Source organism: Henningerozyma blattae, chromosome 2 (genome assembly GCF_000315915.1).
Source record: "Henningerozyma blattae CBS 6284 chromosome 2, complete genome".
NCBI classification, from domain to species: domain Eukaryota; kingdom Fungi; phylum Ascomycota; class Saccharomycetes; order Saccharomycetales; family Saccharomycetaceae; genus Henningerozyma; species Henningerozyma blattae.
Genome location: NC_020186.1, coordinates 1,804,770 through 1,822,159, shown reverse-complemented (window position 1 = coordinate 1,822,159; position 17,390 = coordinate 1,804,770). Strand labels below are relative to the sequence as shown.

Sequence of the window (17,390 nt, the reverse complement as noted above, 5' to 3'; positions counted from 1 at the left end):
TCGTGATATCCTAACTAACCCGTTTTTTTTAAAATTATTATGCAATCAGCGTAAAGGAATTATGAACAAATCAACAAAATAACCGAAATAAAATAAAATTATTCGCACGTTAAACTGCTGTTTTATACTTTAATTGGATAAAACATTCTACCAAAATAATGTGACCAACTTGGCCCAAGTAACGTTTCATACTTTTCTCTCCTCTTTTCTAGTAATTCTTGTTCTTCAATAGTAACCTCTTCCAACCCATTTTGTATTGAATTTAATCTTTGTAAAGTAAGTTCTTGTCTTTGAGTAACTACCTTTTTTACAGATACTTCCCTTAAGAAGGCAAGTAAGGCAAAGGAACAAGCAAAACAACCACCTGAGAAAATTTGTGTATGTAGATATGGGTTTTTGTCATGCCTCTTTTCTAACGCTTGAGCAATAACATCACAAACTAATAGAAAAGGGGAACCAACATAATTGACAAATGCCCATGCTGCTAAGAATTCTTCTGGTGGTACAACATCAGCTGTTAACACACCACTCATAACATTTGCCACACCAATAACAGAACCTGTGCAGATTGCAAAAAAAATCAATTGGACAAAAGTATATGCAGGAATCCAAAATGCATACATAAAAATCACCAATATTAGAGTTAATACCGAAGTAATATTAATTCTTCCTACTTTATCTCCAATGAAACCTATAATTGGTCTTCCTACGGCTTGACATCCATTCAAAATAGCAAGAACAGATGCGCCATCACGCTCTGTATAACCTCTTGCGATCACATAAGCAGAGAGAGTAAGGACCATTAAAGTGTAACCAAATAATGCAAAAATATACCAAATACCAACTAATAATACGACTGGTTTAGATAATACTTTTAAATCAAACATCATTTTGAACTCATTCTTAATTTTTTTCCATGATCTTAATCCAATTGGATGTTCCTTCTTATAGGGCCTTATCAAAACAGCAGAGAATGCAGTGACCACAGAACATGTTAAGGTGAAGACACGCAAACATTTTCTTGTTCCGTGATTATCATGAATCATTTTACCAGCGGCTAATCCGTAAGTCATTCCGCCTGCACCGGTACCTATAAACGATATACCCATAGCCACAGCTCTTTTTTTTAAAAACCAACCCGGTATAACAGTTGTTGCAGGAATTGTTGTAAATGCATAGCATGACCCCACTAAAAACCCTTGAGTTAAATATAGTTCCCATAAACTTACTGCATACGAAGCCATTAAAAATCCTGCCAGCAACATCATGATACCAACCCACATTGTTTGTCTAAGACCAATTAACCTCATTAGAATCATACTAAATGGACTGAAAAGAGGGCCCATAGCAACTGTGAAACCCGCAATTAATGGATAATCATATTTCCCTGCATGCTTAAAAGTATGATTATTTAGATAAAATGATAAAAATACACCAAATCCTGAGTTACACCCCCATGTGGAAAATATAACTAGAAAAGTACATAGAGTGGAAACCCATCCATATCCACCATCTGGAGGTAAATCTGTTTCACCTGTTTCTTTATTTGTAAACACTTTTTCTATTAGACTTTGATGTGTTTTCATTGTTACATTTGATTGTGCTCGAGTCATATCCATATTTGTCGAGCTATGAGTTGAGGAGAATACATCCTTCTCTATACTTTCACTTTTATTTGTTAGTGTAGTAGAATCATCATTATTTTGTTGTCTTTCAGCTAATTTGCTAATATTACTAATGATATTATTAATTGACATACCAGTTTCTGGATCATTAACTTGTTGATCCTGGTTACTATATTCATCATAATAATTATTTAATTGCATTGCATCTCCCAAAGTAAAATTCGATTTTAGAATATTTTCGACTTTTGCTTCTTCGTCCCAAGTTTGTTGATTATCATCATTGACTGCATCTCTTAAATAACTAATTTTCTCAGTTAGGGCTCTTCTTATTGTCGTAACTCTTGAAAGACCAGATACATTAGTGGCAGTTGTCCTAGGCCTTTGTAAACTTTGTAAGCTATATATTTTACCGAATTGACCAGAGCTTGCAATCGAATTTCCTCTTGATCTATTTGTGACTTGAGTAGGTTCTCTTTGCAAACCAATATCATTATGACAATTTTTATTCTTCTGTCTTTCTTGACGCCAAGCCACTGCTTTATCACTGTGTACACTCTCTATATCTGCATCTGAGATGATACTACTGTGCAATGATGATTCTATATCTGACATTCTAATTAATCAGGTTAAAAAATGATGGAAATGCAAAACACGAACCCAAAAAAACATATAATTTGAAATAACGAATTATTACAATAGGAATAAAAAGAGAGAGTAAACTTGCACGTCTTCCTTTCTTTATACTTGGATATTGCTTGTTATTCTATTTTATTCTTATTTTCTAATTATGCATACCCAAGAAAGTTTTTAGATTAAACTTATATCAAAAATTTTATAATATTTTAAGCAATTTTATTGGGGTCTGATACCACTGCTATCCAGAATTCCTTGAGAAACGTAAACTAATTTTTGTAATTGAAAAGTCAAAAAAAGGGTAAATAGCAACCTCAACCACGATATATAATATATTAGACATATTAGCTATGGTTTACAAACAAATCTTTCAATATTTATATGGTTATAGCTCTGAAGTACTATTATCACATGTTAAAATGAGTCAACTCATCCTAAGTGTATAGAAACCAACTCACAATCATCTCTCTAAGTTAGGAATGAATTAAAAATGCTTGTTGCAAATCGAGATTGTCACGATTCGGTGCTATCTACAGATAACACCGCATTTTACATTCTGAGGGATATTCCATATACCCTCAGCTCACAAGCCCATTCATTATGCATACGTTTAGTGCTTGCCAAATCCAGGTCACAAATTTTTCTTCTCAATGCTTGTGACAATTAATAAGCAATAAGCGATACTACTTTGCCAAACAATATACTATACTTGCAGACTCAGATAAATTCCCTGCAAGTTTTCCAGTGTGCCTTGCTAGTCACTACTTTCCCCTTTAAAAGTCAATAATAATAGCCAAAACATTTGTAGAATTTTTCCACAAGATCTTTCGGGAGATCTGAGTAGATGTTACCAGATGGGGCAAGATTCCGCCTTAAACAATTGGAAAAATTGATGGGGCACTGAGTCGGGAAAAAATCAGTAAAATGATATTCCGAAGGGAAACTCCGAACTTCCCCGGGACGGGTTTGCAAAATGACCTTAATTGATAGAATATATCTAATAATATCTAATATAAGGCAAATAAATCATCATGGGTATTATAGCGATAACAATAAGATGGCTTTATTTCTTAGGCAGTCATGAAGTAATATTAATATTTTAAGTAGAAAAGTTGGAGTATATGTATAGAGAAAGATTATCAATTCTGTAAATAGAATTGCCAATGGAAACCATCAATTATGGGAAGAACAGTATTCCAAGGGAAGAGCATTCTCAGGGGCCGACTATCAAAGAAGAATAGTAAGATTGACCAAATGCCTTTATTATTTTCCTACCAGTTTCCCACTTGCCCTCTAATCTTTCGTAAAATTGGGTACCGAAACTTGCAAATGTATCTAATTTGGGTTTTAAAAATATCCATAAAGGAAACTACGTACCCATATATATATATAGTTAATTAGTGGAATCTCCGAGTATATAAATGAATTTACAACCAGAGAGCAAGTGGAGATGAGGGTGCCATTACAATTTTTTTTGCCGATAGAAGTGAACAACTTTTTGGAATTGATGTTCATTGAATGCATAAATACTTTTTTCTTTAAATGGTTTACATTATGCGTCACACTATCCACAGTATTACTTACACTAACTGTATGCCTTTTACTTAGTTCATCTGCATGTGCATATGCATCTCTTACGTGATGACTAACTTTATAATCTTTAAATACAAACTCATCCTCTGCATTTGCATTAGTTTTCATAGTTTGCTTGATCCATATTTGGATACCAGAATCATAACTTTGTAATTGTTCTTGATATTGGTTTAATTGTTTTAGTTTGGAAGGATGCGATATTGTACTTGATAAAACTTTATTCATGTCAAGGTACGGTACTACGTTGGACTGGGCTAATTTGATTAAATCATTACTACTAGATTCTGGAGAATGGAATACTTCTTTGAATTGAGTCTCTGATGGTTTTTCACCTGATAATACAGGATCTAATGAATTGGTAGATAATTCTGATTTGGCCATTGGAACAGATGATAATGTGGCATTACTCTTGGAGTGTGGCGTGTCTATAACACTTCCTGCTCTACCAGACTTTGAAGGAGATCCACTCTTAATTGTAGTAGATGAAGTTAATGGAGTATCAACAGTAGGAGTGGAGATAGCAGTTGGCGCCTTAGGTTGCGTGAATGTAGTATCCAAAGGTGTAATTGATGGAGGAGCAGTTTTGGTTCCTGCCGAGTCTACCTCTGCTTGAGCAGTAGCTGCAACAATAGATGCATCTGCAGGAAGTGGTGGTAAGTTAGATTGATTTGAAATTAACCCAGGCACATTATAGATGGTGTTATTATCATAAATAGTTGCTGTATCCCTAATAGTTGCAACTTCTTCACCACCATTTGATGGGAAGGCATTCCATTGACTAGTCACATCCGTGTAAGTAGAAACAACACGTGTATTTTTCATACTTGCTGGTGTTAAATCGATTAAATTACCTTCGCCATCATACACATATCCTGGTGGAGGATTATTAGATGTGTCTTGTACGAATTGTGATCTGAATTCATCAGTATCAGGCTTCCAAGGCTCTCCATCCACCTCTTTCGAACTCTTCCTAGATGAAGTATCATGTTCCATATGTTCATCATCAATAAGACTATCATCCTTGGTATCTTCTAAACCAATGTTTGGGCTTTTGATTTCTTTTCCATCATTTTCTTTCTCTTTACTAGTGAAATGAACGTCCACATCAGATTCCTCAGAACTATTCATTCTTTCTATATCTGTATCAATATCTTCATCACTACTATCAAAATTAATCACGGAATTTGTAGGTTCACTTACTTTGGAGGTACTATCTTCCATAGTTTTATTGCTATTATTTCTAACATTAGATACGCTAGTTTCACGTGCTTTATTACCTTCTTTATCAGTTTCTTCTTTATCTATATCATTCATAGTGTCTCTTTCAATGAAATCTTCTTCTTCACTAGAGTCATATATTTGATTAGCTGGAGAATCTGAGTCATCACTGTCTACCATTTTTTTGAAATACCCAGACTTAGATGGTCGTATTAGATTATTATCTGAATCAAGTTCATTTTCAGAATTTTCTTTTTTATCTTCATCGCTAGTTTCTAATATTGATTCCCTTTTAATATCTTTAAATTTAAATACATCTTCATCGCTACTATCTCTTCTAATATTCCGTGGAGATAGTCGTTGTTGTTGTTGTTGTGATGGCGAATACTTAATAGATTCAGTATAGGATAAAGTATCATCATTAAAGTACTCGTCCTCATTATTGGTAGTTAGTTGATCATTATTCTCTGTATTTTCCTCTGATGAATATCCTGATTTATATTGTAAATTTGTTTTAGAAGTGTGTCTTAGAATATTATTTTTACTGGGGGAATCCAGATTTTGGAGTCCCTGTTGGACAGGTTCATTGACAGGTTCTTGATATCCCTGTTGAGTAGTGCTGTTTAGTTGCTGTTCATCTATATAATTATCACTTTGATTTGCATCAGCGTCATCAGAATCAGATGAATTTCCATATGTATCCAAAAAAGATTCATGTGCAAATTCAGAATCAGTTTCTTCTTCCTCTTTTTTGGGTGAAATAACATTCTTATCGGTAGCTGAATCAATGCCCTTCTCTTTTTCATCTATAAAAGTATTACTTGGTACCATTGACCTATTTACAGGCGAATAATTCTCAACATCATCGTTTCTATTATTAGTTGGGTGCTTGCCAATTTTGGCATCTTCATAGGAGTTATTATGACTAGAAGAATAAACATTTTCATTAATTTCTTTTAAATTATCTTGTATTTCTTGAGGCTGAATCTGTGCTTGAGGTTGAATTTCTTGCCCCTGTTCTTTTTCTTTTTCTTGTTCTTGTTCTGGCTGTGCAACAAACTGTGCTTCATCTCCGATGACATAACTCATAGATTTTGTAGATTCCAAATCATCATCTGGAACTAATCTACTTCTAAAATCCTTTTCTTTATACTTCCCAATTTGAGTATTATCATTATCATCGTCTTTAGTAGTATTGTCATTATCCAAATCATATTTATCATCTTCTCCATCCGAATCTACAAACTTTGAGAAATAACCTTCTTTCGAAACGCTAAATTCATCGCTTTCCTGTGGAATATCATTATAATTATTAGGATTTACTTCTACACCAGAGGGGATTTCATTATTCATTTCATCTGAGATTTGATTCATTAAGGAATCTAAATCCTCTTTAACATGCTGAGTTTCTTGTAGATTAGAGTGTTTTCTTTCAGGTATAGAAGTATTATGAGTTGCTGAAGATTTTAAAGGCTGAGGACGTCTCTTTAAAGGTTCAGGTTTGATGGGTATATCTTGATCTTGCTCGCAATTTGAAGTAGAATTGCAATTGCTGTTATTGTAAGATTCATTTGTAAAAGTATTGTCAATATTATCGTGTGCTATTTCAGATTGCGTTTTAGTTTCTTCAATGTCATTTTCAATAATTGTTTCTATTTGATTTGCAGGGGTGCTTGCATAACCTAATTTTGGTAATTCTGGTAACTTATTGATTGTATTATTTCTGCTAATAGAATTTGATTCTTCATCACTCGAATCCCAATCTGCACCATCATATGAAGCTGTTGATGCACTGACCCATCTATAAGATTTTTTTCTTCCAATATTATCCGACATTTTCAAAGGATATCAAATATTTTAATGAAAAAACAACAACAAACAAACGTGGCTTAGAGGTGATACTATTAAATTATATGATACCTGTTAATTACAATAAGGATATATATTATTCTTATTGGTACTTTGTAAAATATTTGATTGCCCCTTTTTTAAGGTGTGTTTGATTTCAACTTCCTTCTCTATTTTTTAATGACCATTATTATTTAAATTAAGTTTTATAATTGATCTATGTATAATTTAATTGGAAAAATCGATTTCGGAAGTTTACTAGATTTTGATATTTCTAGGAATAACCAAAAAGGGAATATGATGACGAAAAAGGAAAAATAGATTTTAAATTACTATATTTAGCAATGTATAATGATATTAGTGGTTTATAACATTAAGGTATGCATGTATGTAAAATTAGTTTTAATAAAAAGTTTCTTAAGAGCTTGTATTAATTGCAACAAAATTATTTTAATCAAAGGTAAATCATATATATATATATAGGTGGAGACAAAAATATAAAAATTTACATATGGCAAATAATTTAATTTGAAGTAAATAATGAAACAAATTTGTATAATTGTAAGAGTGGACAAGAAAGAAAGAATGTTGAGGATAAGAGATAGTGATGAGGATAAAAAAAGAACGATTGATGATTGGAAAACATTTGAAATGGATTCAGATTAAACATTGAGAGTTAAGAATGAAATATGTGATTTTCAAAGTGATAAAATCTACTATTATAATTGAGATGAGTAAAATAATGATTGGATGAATTGATGTACGTGGTTGATGGAAATGTTGAAAATAATAAATTTTATCATAACAATGAAGTAAAATACAAATACTAATTGATTATGAAGTATTAGGAATCGAATAATGATTAAAATTCAGGATATGAGAAGGGATAACAAAAATTAATTAAATACTGTAATTGAAGCACTATGATGAATCAAAAACAAAACAAAACAAAACAAAAACAAAAAAAAAAAAAAAACCCAAAGTGAATATTGAAATGTAAAGTGAGTAGCAACTAATATTGAAAAGTAAAATAAGCATTAGTTGATATTAAAATTATAAATCTAAGTCCTTTTTCAAATTCTTGATGCTTTTAATTGGACGCAAACTATGAACACTCTTTGTCTTTCTTAACGAATTTTCACTGGTATTATGCGATGAACTTTTTGTCTTTTGTAATCTAGCGAATTCTGCACGTTTTGAATCCAATCTTGCAATTTCATCATCGTTTTGAGAGACATCATATGGCAAACCGAATCCTATTACTTCCTGGGCATCATATTCGTAACCTAGACCCCTATAATCTTCGATATCTAAATCATCTCCGTTATTATTATTATTTTGATTATCACCTGGATCGACAAAAGTGTCATCTACTTCCGAATAATGATCTTCACTATTTAAATAAGGATCCATGGCAAGATTGAAATCATTTTCTGTTTCATTTATTGAAAGGTTTGCAGGTGATGAGGTTATAGTAGAGATATGATTCACATTTGGAATAGATGCATGAGATTCGGTTACATTGATCTTTGAAGGAACTGTTGCAGTATTTGAAGAACCAGGTAAATATGCATTTGGAGTATTATATGGGATGACAGTATCAGCAACTTCATCATCGGCAGCAGAACCTTCTGTGGAGATGGATCCTAAAGTTATTGTCGAAGAAGAAGATGCACGCTCATCAGTGGACGTAGTTGTTAAAGTTGTACCTGGCATATAATAATTCTTTTCAGTAGTAGGATCTGACGAATTCATCTTTGCCATTAATTCTGGGGTAATATCGATTTCATGTCGAGTGGCTGAATCTGGAGATACCATATCTGGGTTCAAATTATTAGTGGAAGCACTATTTGGAGTTGTTGTATTTGTACCATTATGTTTTGTCAACCAAGCTTTCTTTCTATCTTTTTCAATTTTCTTATGAGCGATAATCAATGTTAAGGGCAAGCATGCAGTGTTTATTACAACCCACACAGCAAGAATACCATAATTTCTCCCCATCTTCCTTCTTGTAAGATCTAAGAAGATGACTTTAAAGATATCGACTGCTTGATGAACTGGCATTGCATAACCATATCTATAGAAGTTACTATTCAATGCCAATGGATAAAAAGAAGGGGAGATGTTAAGAATAATCCAAGACATTAACCAAACCATCAAATATTGTCTTCCAAAGACGTTTACTAATGTAATTGCATTTTCATTGGCACCACCCAATGCTAACATGACTAACCAAGTAGAGGCCCAATAAACGACAAACCCAGCTTTACCAAATGCCAAGGTGAAATTGATTCTAAAGACTGCCGAGACTGTACAGAAGAATAACGAAAGGAAAAACATCGTACTCCACATTATTATGATTCTATAGACGATCAAATGCTTAAAAGTCAAAATTCTTGACATCTTTGCGTGCAAGGGACCATAAACTGCGAATTGGAAAGCTGTTAACAATAAACAGTAGATTAACCCAACTTGCAAAGGTGACACCAAGGCATAATCTGTGAATGGTCTATGATCGAAGTAACCGTATCTCATCATGCCAGCTTTACCCAGATCTGTGGAATTTAAGATATTGATATCTACGCCTGAGGTGGTGATATTTCTCAGAAGAGATGGATAAAACATTGTAGAGTAGTAATTTTCATAAACTTTCTCGAAGGATTGCATAACAGGTAACATGGAAGCTTTCAAATTTGTAGGGTCTCTTCCTGATTCATAAATGATTTGGAAATTATCGGAGAAATTGAACGGTTTATAGGCAGGTTCTATATGTGGTAAAAGAGAATTCAACAATTTTTGAGTGGAATTTGCCTTTATATTGACTGCCATCCAATATTTTTCCTCGTAAATCAAATGAACAACATGACGATCGATTTCATCTTTGGAGACGTTGAACTTTGACATGAATTGTGATGTGTTGTAAACATGCCATTTACAAGAATATGCTTCATCTAACATTGGTGTGACATTATCAGTTAGTTTAGCGAAGGATTCATCGATGAAGGGAAATTTTTCATTTGTTTGAACATAATCGTCTTGGAATACGGCAATAAGATTTAATGTATGTAGGAAATGAGGTCTTCTATAAGTGGCACCCCAATAGATGGATAAACAAGGAATAATAAAGCAACCAATGATGAAGTTTGTCAGCAGAAACGCTTTGAAAACACTTCTACGATGAGAATATAATTTTGGCGAAGTGAATCTTGTTCTGAATGGTTCTAAAGGTGGCCCTATAGATGCTGTAGTGACATGTGTTATCACTAAAGCTGACGATGAATCTGCCTTCTTGGATTTCGGGTTATGATATTCTTGTTGCAACTCTTCTTGTAATTGCTTTTTCTTTTTGTTTTTCCTCGAGTAAGGATCGTTGGTAAAAGGATTCTCTAGTATGGCCATGATGGCTAGATAAGCAAAGACAGTAATGCTTACTATATGATTAAGATATCCTTAATATATGCTTACTATATGATTAAGATATCCTTAATATATGCTTAAGATATTATTAAAATATGCTTGGAATTATGTAATGTAAAAAAAACATACTAGTATGTTGTTTTTTCTAATTAATTTTTTAACCCACAACATATCTTAAGCCAACTTTGAAAAGTTGAAAATTTCAAGAATTCCAACTTTCTACTGTTGTAGCAACAAACACGCAGCCTCCAACATTGCAGAATGATCTCCGTAAGTGCCTATCCGACCTGCCCAGATTAGGCCGAATATCGAATATCTTGGTTCACGATGCACGGCGTTCCGCAGAGCCAAAAGAGCCGAAATAAATGAACCGATAGCGAAAGAGCCGATGCGAGAGAGCCGATAAATGAGCCGACAAAAGAGCCGACGCGACTTGGCACGTGATACGTCATTTCGTTATGTGCGATAAAAATTTCCCAAAACAAAAATGAAGGCACGTGACGAACCAAACATGGTCATCTGACCATGTTTTGTGGTGTATGGATGCATTTTGCGGGTGTACTGATGCCATGGTGTATGGATGTCAAGAAATTGAATTGAACCACAAAACTAAAGAAAAAAAGATAGACAAAATAAGGAATTAGAAAAAGGAAAAAAAGAGAATAATAATGCAATACGTTTTTGGTTTCAATTGAACACTTCTCCTATGGTTGATAGCTTATCTTGATAATTTGGACATTCTTTAAATAGTAGGAATATCGATATTGTGACAAATGGCTATTGTAGCTTAATGTGTATATAACTTAATTGCATGTTCTCTAAAGTGAGTATATATATATATATATATATATATAGTAGTATAGCCTCTAGACATAGTATAAAAAAATATATGCTGACGCCTATTCTTGTCTTTCCAATATAAACTTAAGTATAGCATATATATATATGTAATTACCTTTCTCAGCAAAGAAAATTATTATCAGAGCAACAATCACATTGAAAACAAAACCCGTACAACCTTGTATTGTTTCACCGTATTCAAACTGTAACATATATCATCCATTCTTGCCTATATCTCAACAATGCTAGCTTTAATTTTTTTCTTCTTTTTTTTTTTTTTTTTTCCTTCTCTATAGTTACTGTCATTATTGCCTATGAATTAATGTCGCTTCGTGTTTTGATACGCGTCAGAAGGGTTTGAAATTTCAATTAATATATATAAAATTAAATTTGATATGATATATTTCAATTAAAAGATATTTATTATAATAACTATAAATGTAACCGAACGCATAATGTTGGTAAAACCATTGCCTTATACGTGTGCTTCGACACAAGATACCAGATATAAATGGGTCAAATTATACCTCATACCAACTTTTTTGACGATTCTTTCAGTTTGTGTTCGATTTTATAGAATTGATAAAAATAAAACTGTAGTCTGGGATGAAGCTCATTTTGGGAAGTTTGGATCGTATTATATAAAACATGAGTTCTATCATGACGTTCATCCACCTTTGGGTAAAATGTTAATCGGGTTGTCCGAATATTTAGCCAATTTCGATGGGGATTTCGATTTCGAATCAAATACTGATTATCCAAAACATATCAACTTCATCTTTATGAGAAAGTTTAATTGTCTTTTTGGAGCCTTTGTCATACCAATTATGTATTACACATTATTAGAATTAAACTTCAATTATTTTATTACTCTATTAGTGTCATTAATGAGTTGTTTAGAATTATCATTCATTGTACTTTCTAAATTTATCCTATTAGATTCCATGCTATTGTTTTTCACATGTACAACTTTCTATTTCTTAGCTCGTCTACATAATTTAAACGTTGCAAAGAGACAATTCACTTTCAATTGGTCTTTTACACTTCTTTGTTTAGGTATCTCCATCGGATGTGTTTGTTCCATTAAATGGGTAGGGCTATTCATCACTGTCATCGTTGGTCTTTACACTATTGGTGATTTATTTTTATTATTTTATCAAAAAAGTTTATCTTGGACAAAATATATTAAGCATTGGCTCATTAGAATTATAGATTTGATCATCATTCCATTTTTAATCTATTTGTTTTGCTTTAAATTACATTTTGCTTTATTATACAAATCTGGTACAGGCGATGGTTCAACAAATACTCTTTTCCAAATCAATTTACAAAATAATAAAATTGAATTAGGTCCAAGAAATATAGCATTTGGTTCATATGTTACAATAAGATCAAATGGCCTTTCTCCTAATTTATTACATTCTCATAAACAAACTTACCCAGTGGGTTCATTCCAAAATCAAATTACAGGTTATGGATTTGCTGATTCAAATAATAATTGGATCATCGAAAATACAAATACAAATGGGAAAGGTTTAGTTCGAGATGGTATGGAAATTTTTTTGAAACATGATACTACACAAAAATATTTATTCTCCTCTTTAGAATTCCCATCTATTGTCTCCAAGGATTCTTTGGAAGTATCAGGTGCTACTGAAAACGATGATAATGCGGTTTGGATTGTGGAAATTATGGACCAATTGAAATCTGCAAATTCTCAATATGATGATTCTTCAGAACCAAGTAATGTGATACATCCAATTTCTACTTTTATTAGATTCAAACATAAGGCTACCGGCTGTTATTTGACTTCATCAGGATTCTCCTATCCAAATTGGGGGTTCAAACAAAGTGAAATCATTTGCAAATTCCCCTTCAGTGCAAGAGACAAATCAGCTTGGTGGAATGTAGAAGAACATTGGAATGATAATTTGGATCCTTGTCCAAGTGATTATAAGCCTCCACATTCAAAGTTCTGGACTGATTTTGTTTTAATTAATTTTGCAATGGCATCTTCTAATAACGCTTTAGTTCCAGACGAGGATAAATTCGATAATTTGGCTTCAAAACCTTGGGAATGGCCAACCCTTTACAGAGGGTTAAGAATGTGTAATTGGTCTGGAGTAATCTATCGTTATTATCTTTTAGGATCTCCTTTTAATACTTGGTTATCGACAATATCATTACCAATTTTCTTATTAATTATATTGAAACTGTATTGCAGTTGGCAAAGACAATCTATAGATTTAAATTCCACTGCAATTTTACAAATTATTTCAATGGGAGTCTTACCTTTCCTAACTTGGTTAATTCATTATCTTCCATTTGTTACAATGGCAAGAGTAACCTACATTCATCATTATTTACCTTCACTATACTTTGCAATGATTGTCTTTGCATTTAATTTACAATTGTTATTCAATAGAATAAATTCAAAGTTTATTAGATTCAACCTAATGATTGTATTATTTGGAGGATGCGTTTATTCCTATTATAAATTTAATCCTTGGGCTCAAGGTATGCTGGGAGGAAACGAACGTTATGAACATATGAAATGGATAAATACATGGGATTTCTTACTGTAACGAAAATATACATATCACTTTTGTCATGCCGTCTTTTCTTTTTTTTTTTATTTCTTGACAAACTTGTATACAGTTCCCTTTTGTTATGAAGATTCATTCAATATTATCTTACTAAATTTAATAATCTATATCATAATGATACAATATATATCTATATATATCCTATAAATATTATTAAGAAGCATTTAGCAATATATGTATAGAAATATACCTAATTATTTAGAATTTAAAATTCCAAAAGATTTAAAAGTTTATCTTATAGAAATTATTTGTTAATATTAATGATTGTACTAAAAAATAAATATTTTTTTAACTACAGAAGCAACCAAACAAAATCCAAAAAATAAGAAGCATTAATTGTTTGATGTGTATAAGATAGCAAAAGCTAAAGCATATATCTTAAGCGTTAAATAATATATAACTATAAATGTGTGCATATACTGAGGTGGTAACTTAGTATTGTAATGAAAAAAGAAAAATAAGATATATTTATAAAAAAACAAATAAGAAAAGAAACGCGAATATCAAAATAAAATTAAATAAAATTAGTATTATATTATGACAGAAACAAAACAGAAAAACAATTTTGATAATAGAGCAAAATCAATTGGTAATTGGTTATATTGGAAAGGAAAAAAAACTAACAAACAAATAAAGCTCATATATTTAATCCGATACTGATTCTACATCAGTAACTCTTTTCTTATTTATTTCTTCATCACTACTCATTTGGTCCATGTCATCATCGTCATCATTATTTACATCATCATTATTCTTATGAGCGTCACGTTCTGCACCATCTGTCTTATAAGCTTCATCATCACTACTGTCTTCAGTAGGACTATTATTATTATTATCATTGGTATTATCACTTTCTGAATCATTATTAGAAGAGGAGGAAGATGAGGATGAAGAAGTATTAGATGAAGAAGAAGATAGTAATTTTTTATTTTTTCTCTTTTTAATCATTGAAGGTGAGGGACCAGAATGAGCTGCAAATTCTTTTACGAAATCTAAAGCTGGAGAAGTATTTTTCAATAATAAGTTATCGTCTTCATCATCATCATCGTCATCATCATCTTCATTACTATTTTTGTTATTTTGAATATTTTTTTTATTTTTATTCTTACGAATAATATTTCTTAAATTTTTCAAATTTTTCAAATTTGTTGTTGGATCACTTGATAATTTTGAATATAAATTATTACCCAAGGTTTTTTTCAATAATAATTCACGTACTTCGAAATATAAATCCTTAGAAGCGTTATTCAATTGAGTTTGATTTTTCTTGAAATAAGATCTAAAATCACTAATATGTTTTTTAAACTCCAATTCATTTTTTTTCAACCATGAAACGTTTAATTCTTGTCTTGTGGCACCTCTTGCGAAGTTTCTCATTAAATATTTATCATAATCTCTAATGATCTTGGTGATAATGTCACTTGTTGAAACACCTTCAGTTCTTTGAGTTGATAAAAATTTCCCCATTTCTTTAATTGGCTTATAAATATCATCACTATTAGCAGAAACATACGGTAAATCATCATGAGCAACATAATCGATTTTATGTTTCTCTAAAAATTCAGGTGTGACACACCAAGGAGAATCAGGTATAACTTCATCAACCCAACGACAATGTCTTAAAGTTTCACAACGTTGTTTATCTGAAAGAACTGTTAGCCCTTTCAACTTATGAGTGATCTTATCATTTGGAATACCACAAATTAAAGAGACATTAGGAAAAGCCTTTTTACATTGTTCTAATTGTCTCATATGACCTAAATGGAAAAGATCAAACACCCCATCTGCATAAATTCTAACTGGTCTATCAGTGGGCGGCAAATTAATAGAAAACCCCTTTGGTCTATATTTTTTCAAATCCAATGGAGTGTTTGCGTCTAGCTCCTTTTCACGTTTTAACCATTCTTCATCTACCGATTCCGTAGTGTCATTAGTATTGGTACTAGCAGTAGATTCTGATGTGGTACTAACGGTTCCATTATTACTACGACGACGTTTCCTAGCAGGCGTTGAAACATTGGAGCTATTACTATTAGAGCTTTTTTTTGATGAAGCAGTATTAGCAGAAGTAGTAGTAGAAGTAGAAGTAGAAGTAGAAGTAGAAGTGGTGGCGATCGAGCTATCTGTACCAGGTATTTTACTTATATCACCACTATTACTTGTAGAAGAAGTATCTGTAACTTCATCACGTTTTCTCTTTTTGTTCATCTTGAATAGGTTTGTAAAAGAATTAGAAGACAACTTCTTTCTCAAAGAAGCCTTCCTTGATAATTTTTCAGGCATGATAAATGAAGTTCGAGAAGGGAATGATGTGTGGGATAGAGAGAGAGAGAGAGAGGAGAGAGTAGAGAGAGAGAGAGAGAGAGGGAGAGAGAGAAGTTTTGTACCTATTACTAACAATTGTTTACCAGCGTCCTACAAAACACACACACAAAGTTTCCACAGTTCAGTATCTTTATTACACACCCTACTATATATGCATATACTTAGTTATAAAAAATGATATGTAGATAGATCTACAATGGATTATTCTTGGCACTCCTAACAATGGTGGTCCTATCGATCTATATATAGTTTGAATTGCAAGATGCTATGATTATGATTTGTTTCATTGATTACTGCTAAATTGACGTACTAGCGGACCGCACACTAAATTGACTGCCAAAACAAAACAATTAATAAAAAAAAAGAATCACGATTTTGGAAATCAACGCGAGAAGCACGTGGTATACGGCGAAGCACGTGACCGGAGTTTAAACGATATACGACTTGAAATTTAATAATGTGCAAAATAACTTTGTGGTATTTACGTCGTGTATACTATAGAATGATTTTTGTCAGGATAGATGATGAGATTGATGGTATGTAGCATGGACAGTGATTGATATATAAGACGTACATACGGGTAAAAGGGTTGTTCAGATTGCTCAGATTGCTCAGGTTTCCTCTTAAAAACTTGTTCAAGCTCGTTTAAGCTTCTCTTAGGATCAAATGAACACCACTATCAGTCTCAACGATATCACTGATCTCGTTGATCTTCAAGCTGAAAGCTGACTTTTCAAAGTTTGGTTGCATTTCACCTTTACCGAACCATCCCAAATCCCCGTTTCTCTTGAAACTAGAACAATCACTTCTTTCTTTGGCAAACTTGTCGAATTGGGTGGGATCCTTCTTCAACGATTCTTGGATGACAGTCAACTCTTTAATAGCTTCTTCCTTTGTGATTGTGATAGTTTCCTTTCTATGTGATGAAGGTCTTCTTGAATCTTTGTGTTTGATCAAAATATGCTTGCAATGGACACGTATTGGGTTTTCCAAAAAGAAGTTCTTCAAAGCTTCTTCATCTGTTCCTTCTGGAGCTTCCCATTGTGATTTTTTATCACTTGGATTGAAATAATATTCACGTTTCTTAGAACGAGAGTAACGAATGGTCCAAGGTTCAGGAAGTCCGTTAGTTGTTGAAGATGTGGCTGTAGTTGTGGCTGTGGCTGTAGTTTCAGTAGTTTCAGTGGCAGTTTTGTCTTCCATTCTAAGGCTGTTTGTATTTAGAGTGTGTATTTAGTGATGTTATCCGGTTAAGATATCTACTTAGTAAGATATATATAGATTT

General features: G+C 32.4%; 6 protein-coding genes across 6 annotated transcripts; 1 reads left to right on the top strand and 5 right to left on the bottom strand.

Annotated features, from left to right (window-relative positions):
• Positions 1-122: 122 nt before the first annotated feature.
• On the bottom strand, positions 123-2,237 carry TBLA0B07680 (MCT family MFS transporter; the record flags this gene model as incomplete). The annotated part of the gene is made up of 1 exon (XM_004179055.1): positions 123-2,237. One exon carries the CDS (start codon positions 2,235-2,237, stop codon positions 123-125), a length of 2,115 nt encoding a protein of 704 aa, XP_004179103.1.
• A 1,368-nt stretch (positions 2,238-3,605) lies between these two features.
• FYV8 (Fyv8p) lies at positions 3,606-6,905 on the bottom strand (the record flags this gene model as incomplete). The annotated part of the gene is made up of 1 exon (XM_004179054.1): positions 3,606-6,905. One exon carries the CDS (start codon positions 6,903-6,905, stop codon positions 3,606-3,608), a length of 3,300 nt encoding a protein of 1,099 aa, XP_004179102.1.
• Positions 6,906-7,970: 1,065 nt separating this feature from the next.
• On the bottom strand, positions 7,971-10,316 carry TBLA0B07660 (SNG1 family protein; the record flags this gene model as incomplete). The annotated part of the gene is made up of 1 exon (XM_004179053.1): positions 7,971-10,316. The coding sequence occupies one exon, from the start codon at positions 10,314-10,316 to the stop codon at positions 7,971-7,973; it is 2,346 nt and encodes a 781-aa protein (XP_004179101.1).
• A 1,313-nt stretch (positions 10,317-11,629) lies between these two features.
• Positions 11,630-13,759, top strand: PMT6 (dolichyl-phosphate-mannose-protein mannosyltransferase PMT6; the record flags this gene model as incomplete). The annotated part of the gene is made up of 1 exon (XM_004179052.1): positions 11,630-13,759. The coding sequence occupies one exon, from the start codon at positions 11,630-11,632 to the stop codon at positions 13,757-13,759; it is 2,130 nt and encodes a 709-aa protein (XP_004179100.1).
• A 666-nt stretch (positions 13,760-14,425) lies between these two features.
• Positions 14,426-16,063, bottom strand: PCT1 (choline-phosphate cytidylyltransferase; the record flags this gene model as incomplete). Its single annotated transcript, XM_004179051.1, has 1 exon — positions 14,426-16,063. One exon carries the CDS (start codon positions 16,061-16,063, stop codon positions 14,426-14,428), a length of 1,638 nt encoding a protein of 545 aa, XP_004179099.1.
• A 687-nt stretch (positions 16,064-16,750) lies between these two features.
• Positions 16,751-17,308, bottom strand: ESS1 (peptidylprolyl isomerase ESS1; the record flags this gene model as incomplete). The annotated part of the gene is made up of 1 exon (XM_004179050.1): positions 16,751-17,308. One exon carries the CDS (start codon positions 17,306-17,308, stop codon positions 16,751-16,753), a length of 558 nt encoding a protein of 185 aa, XP_004179098.1.
• Positions 17,309-17,390: the final 82 nt, after the last annotated feature.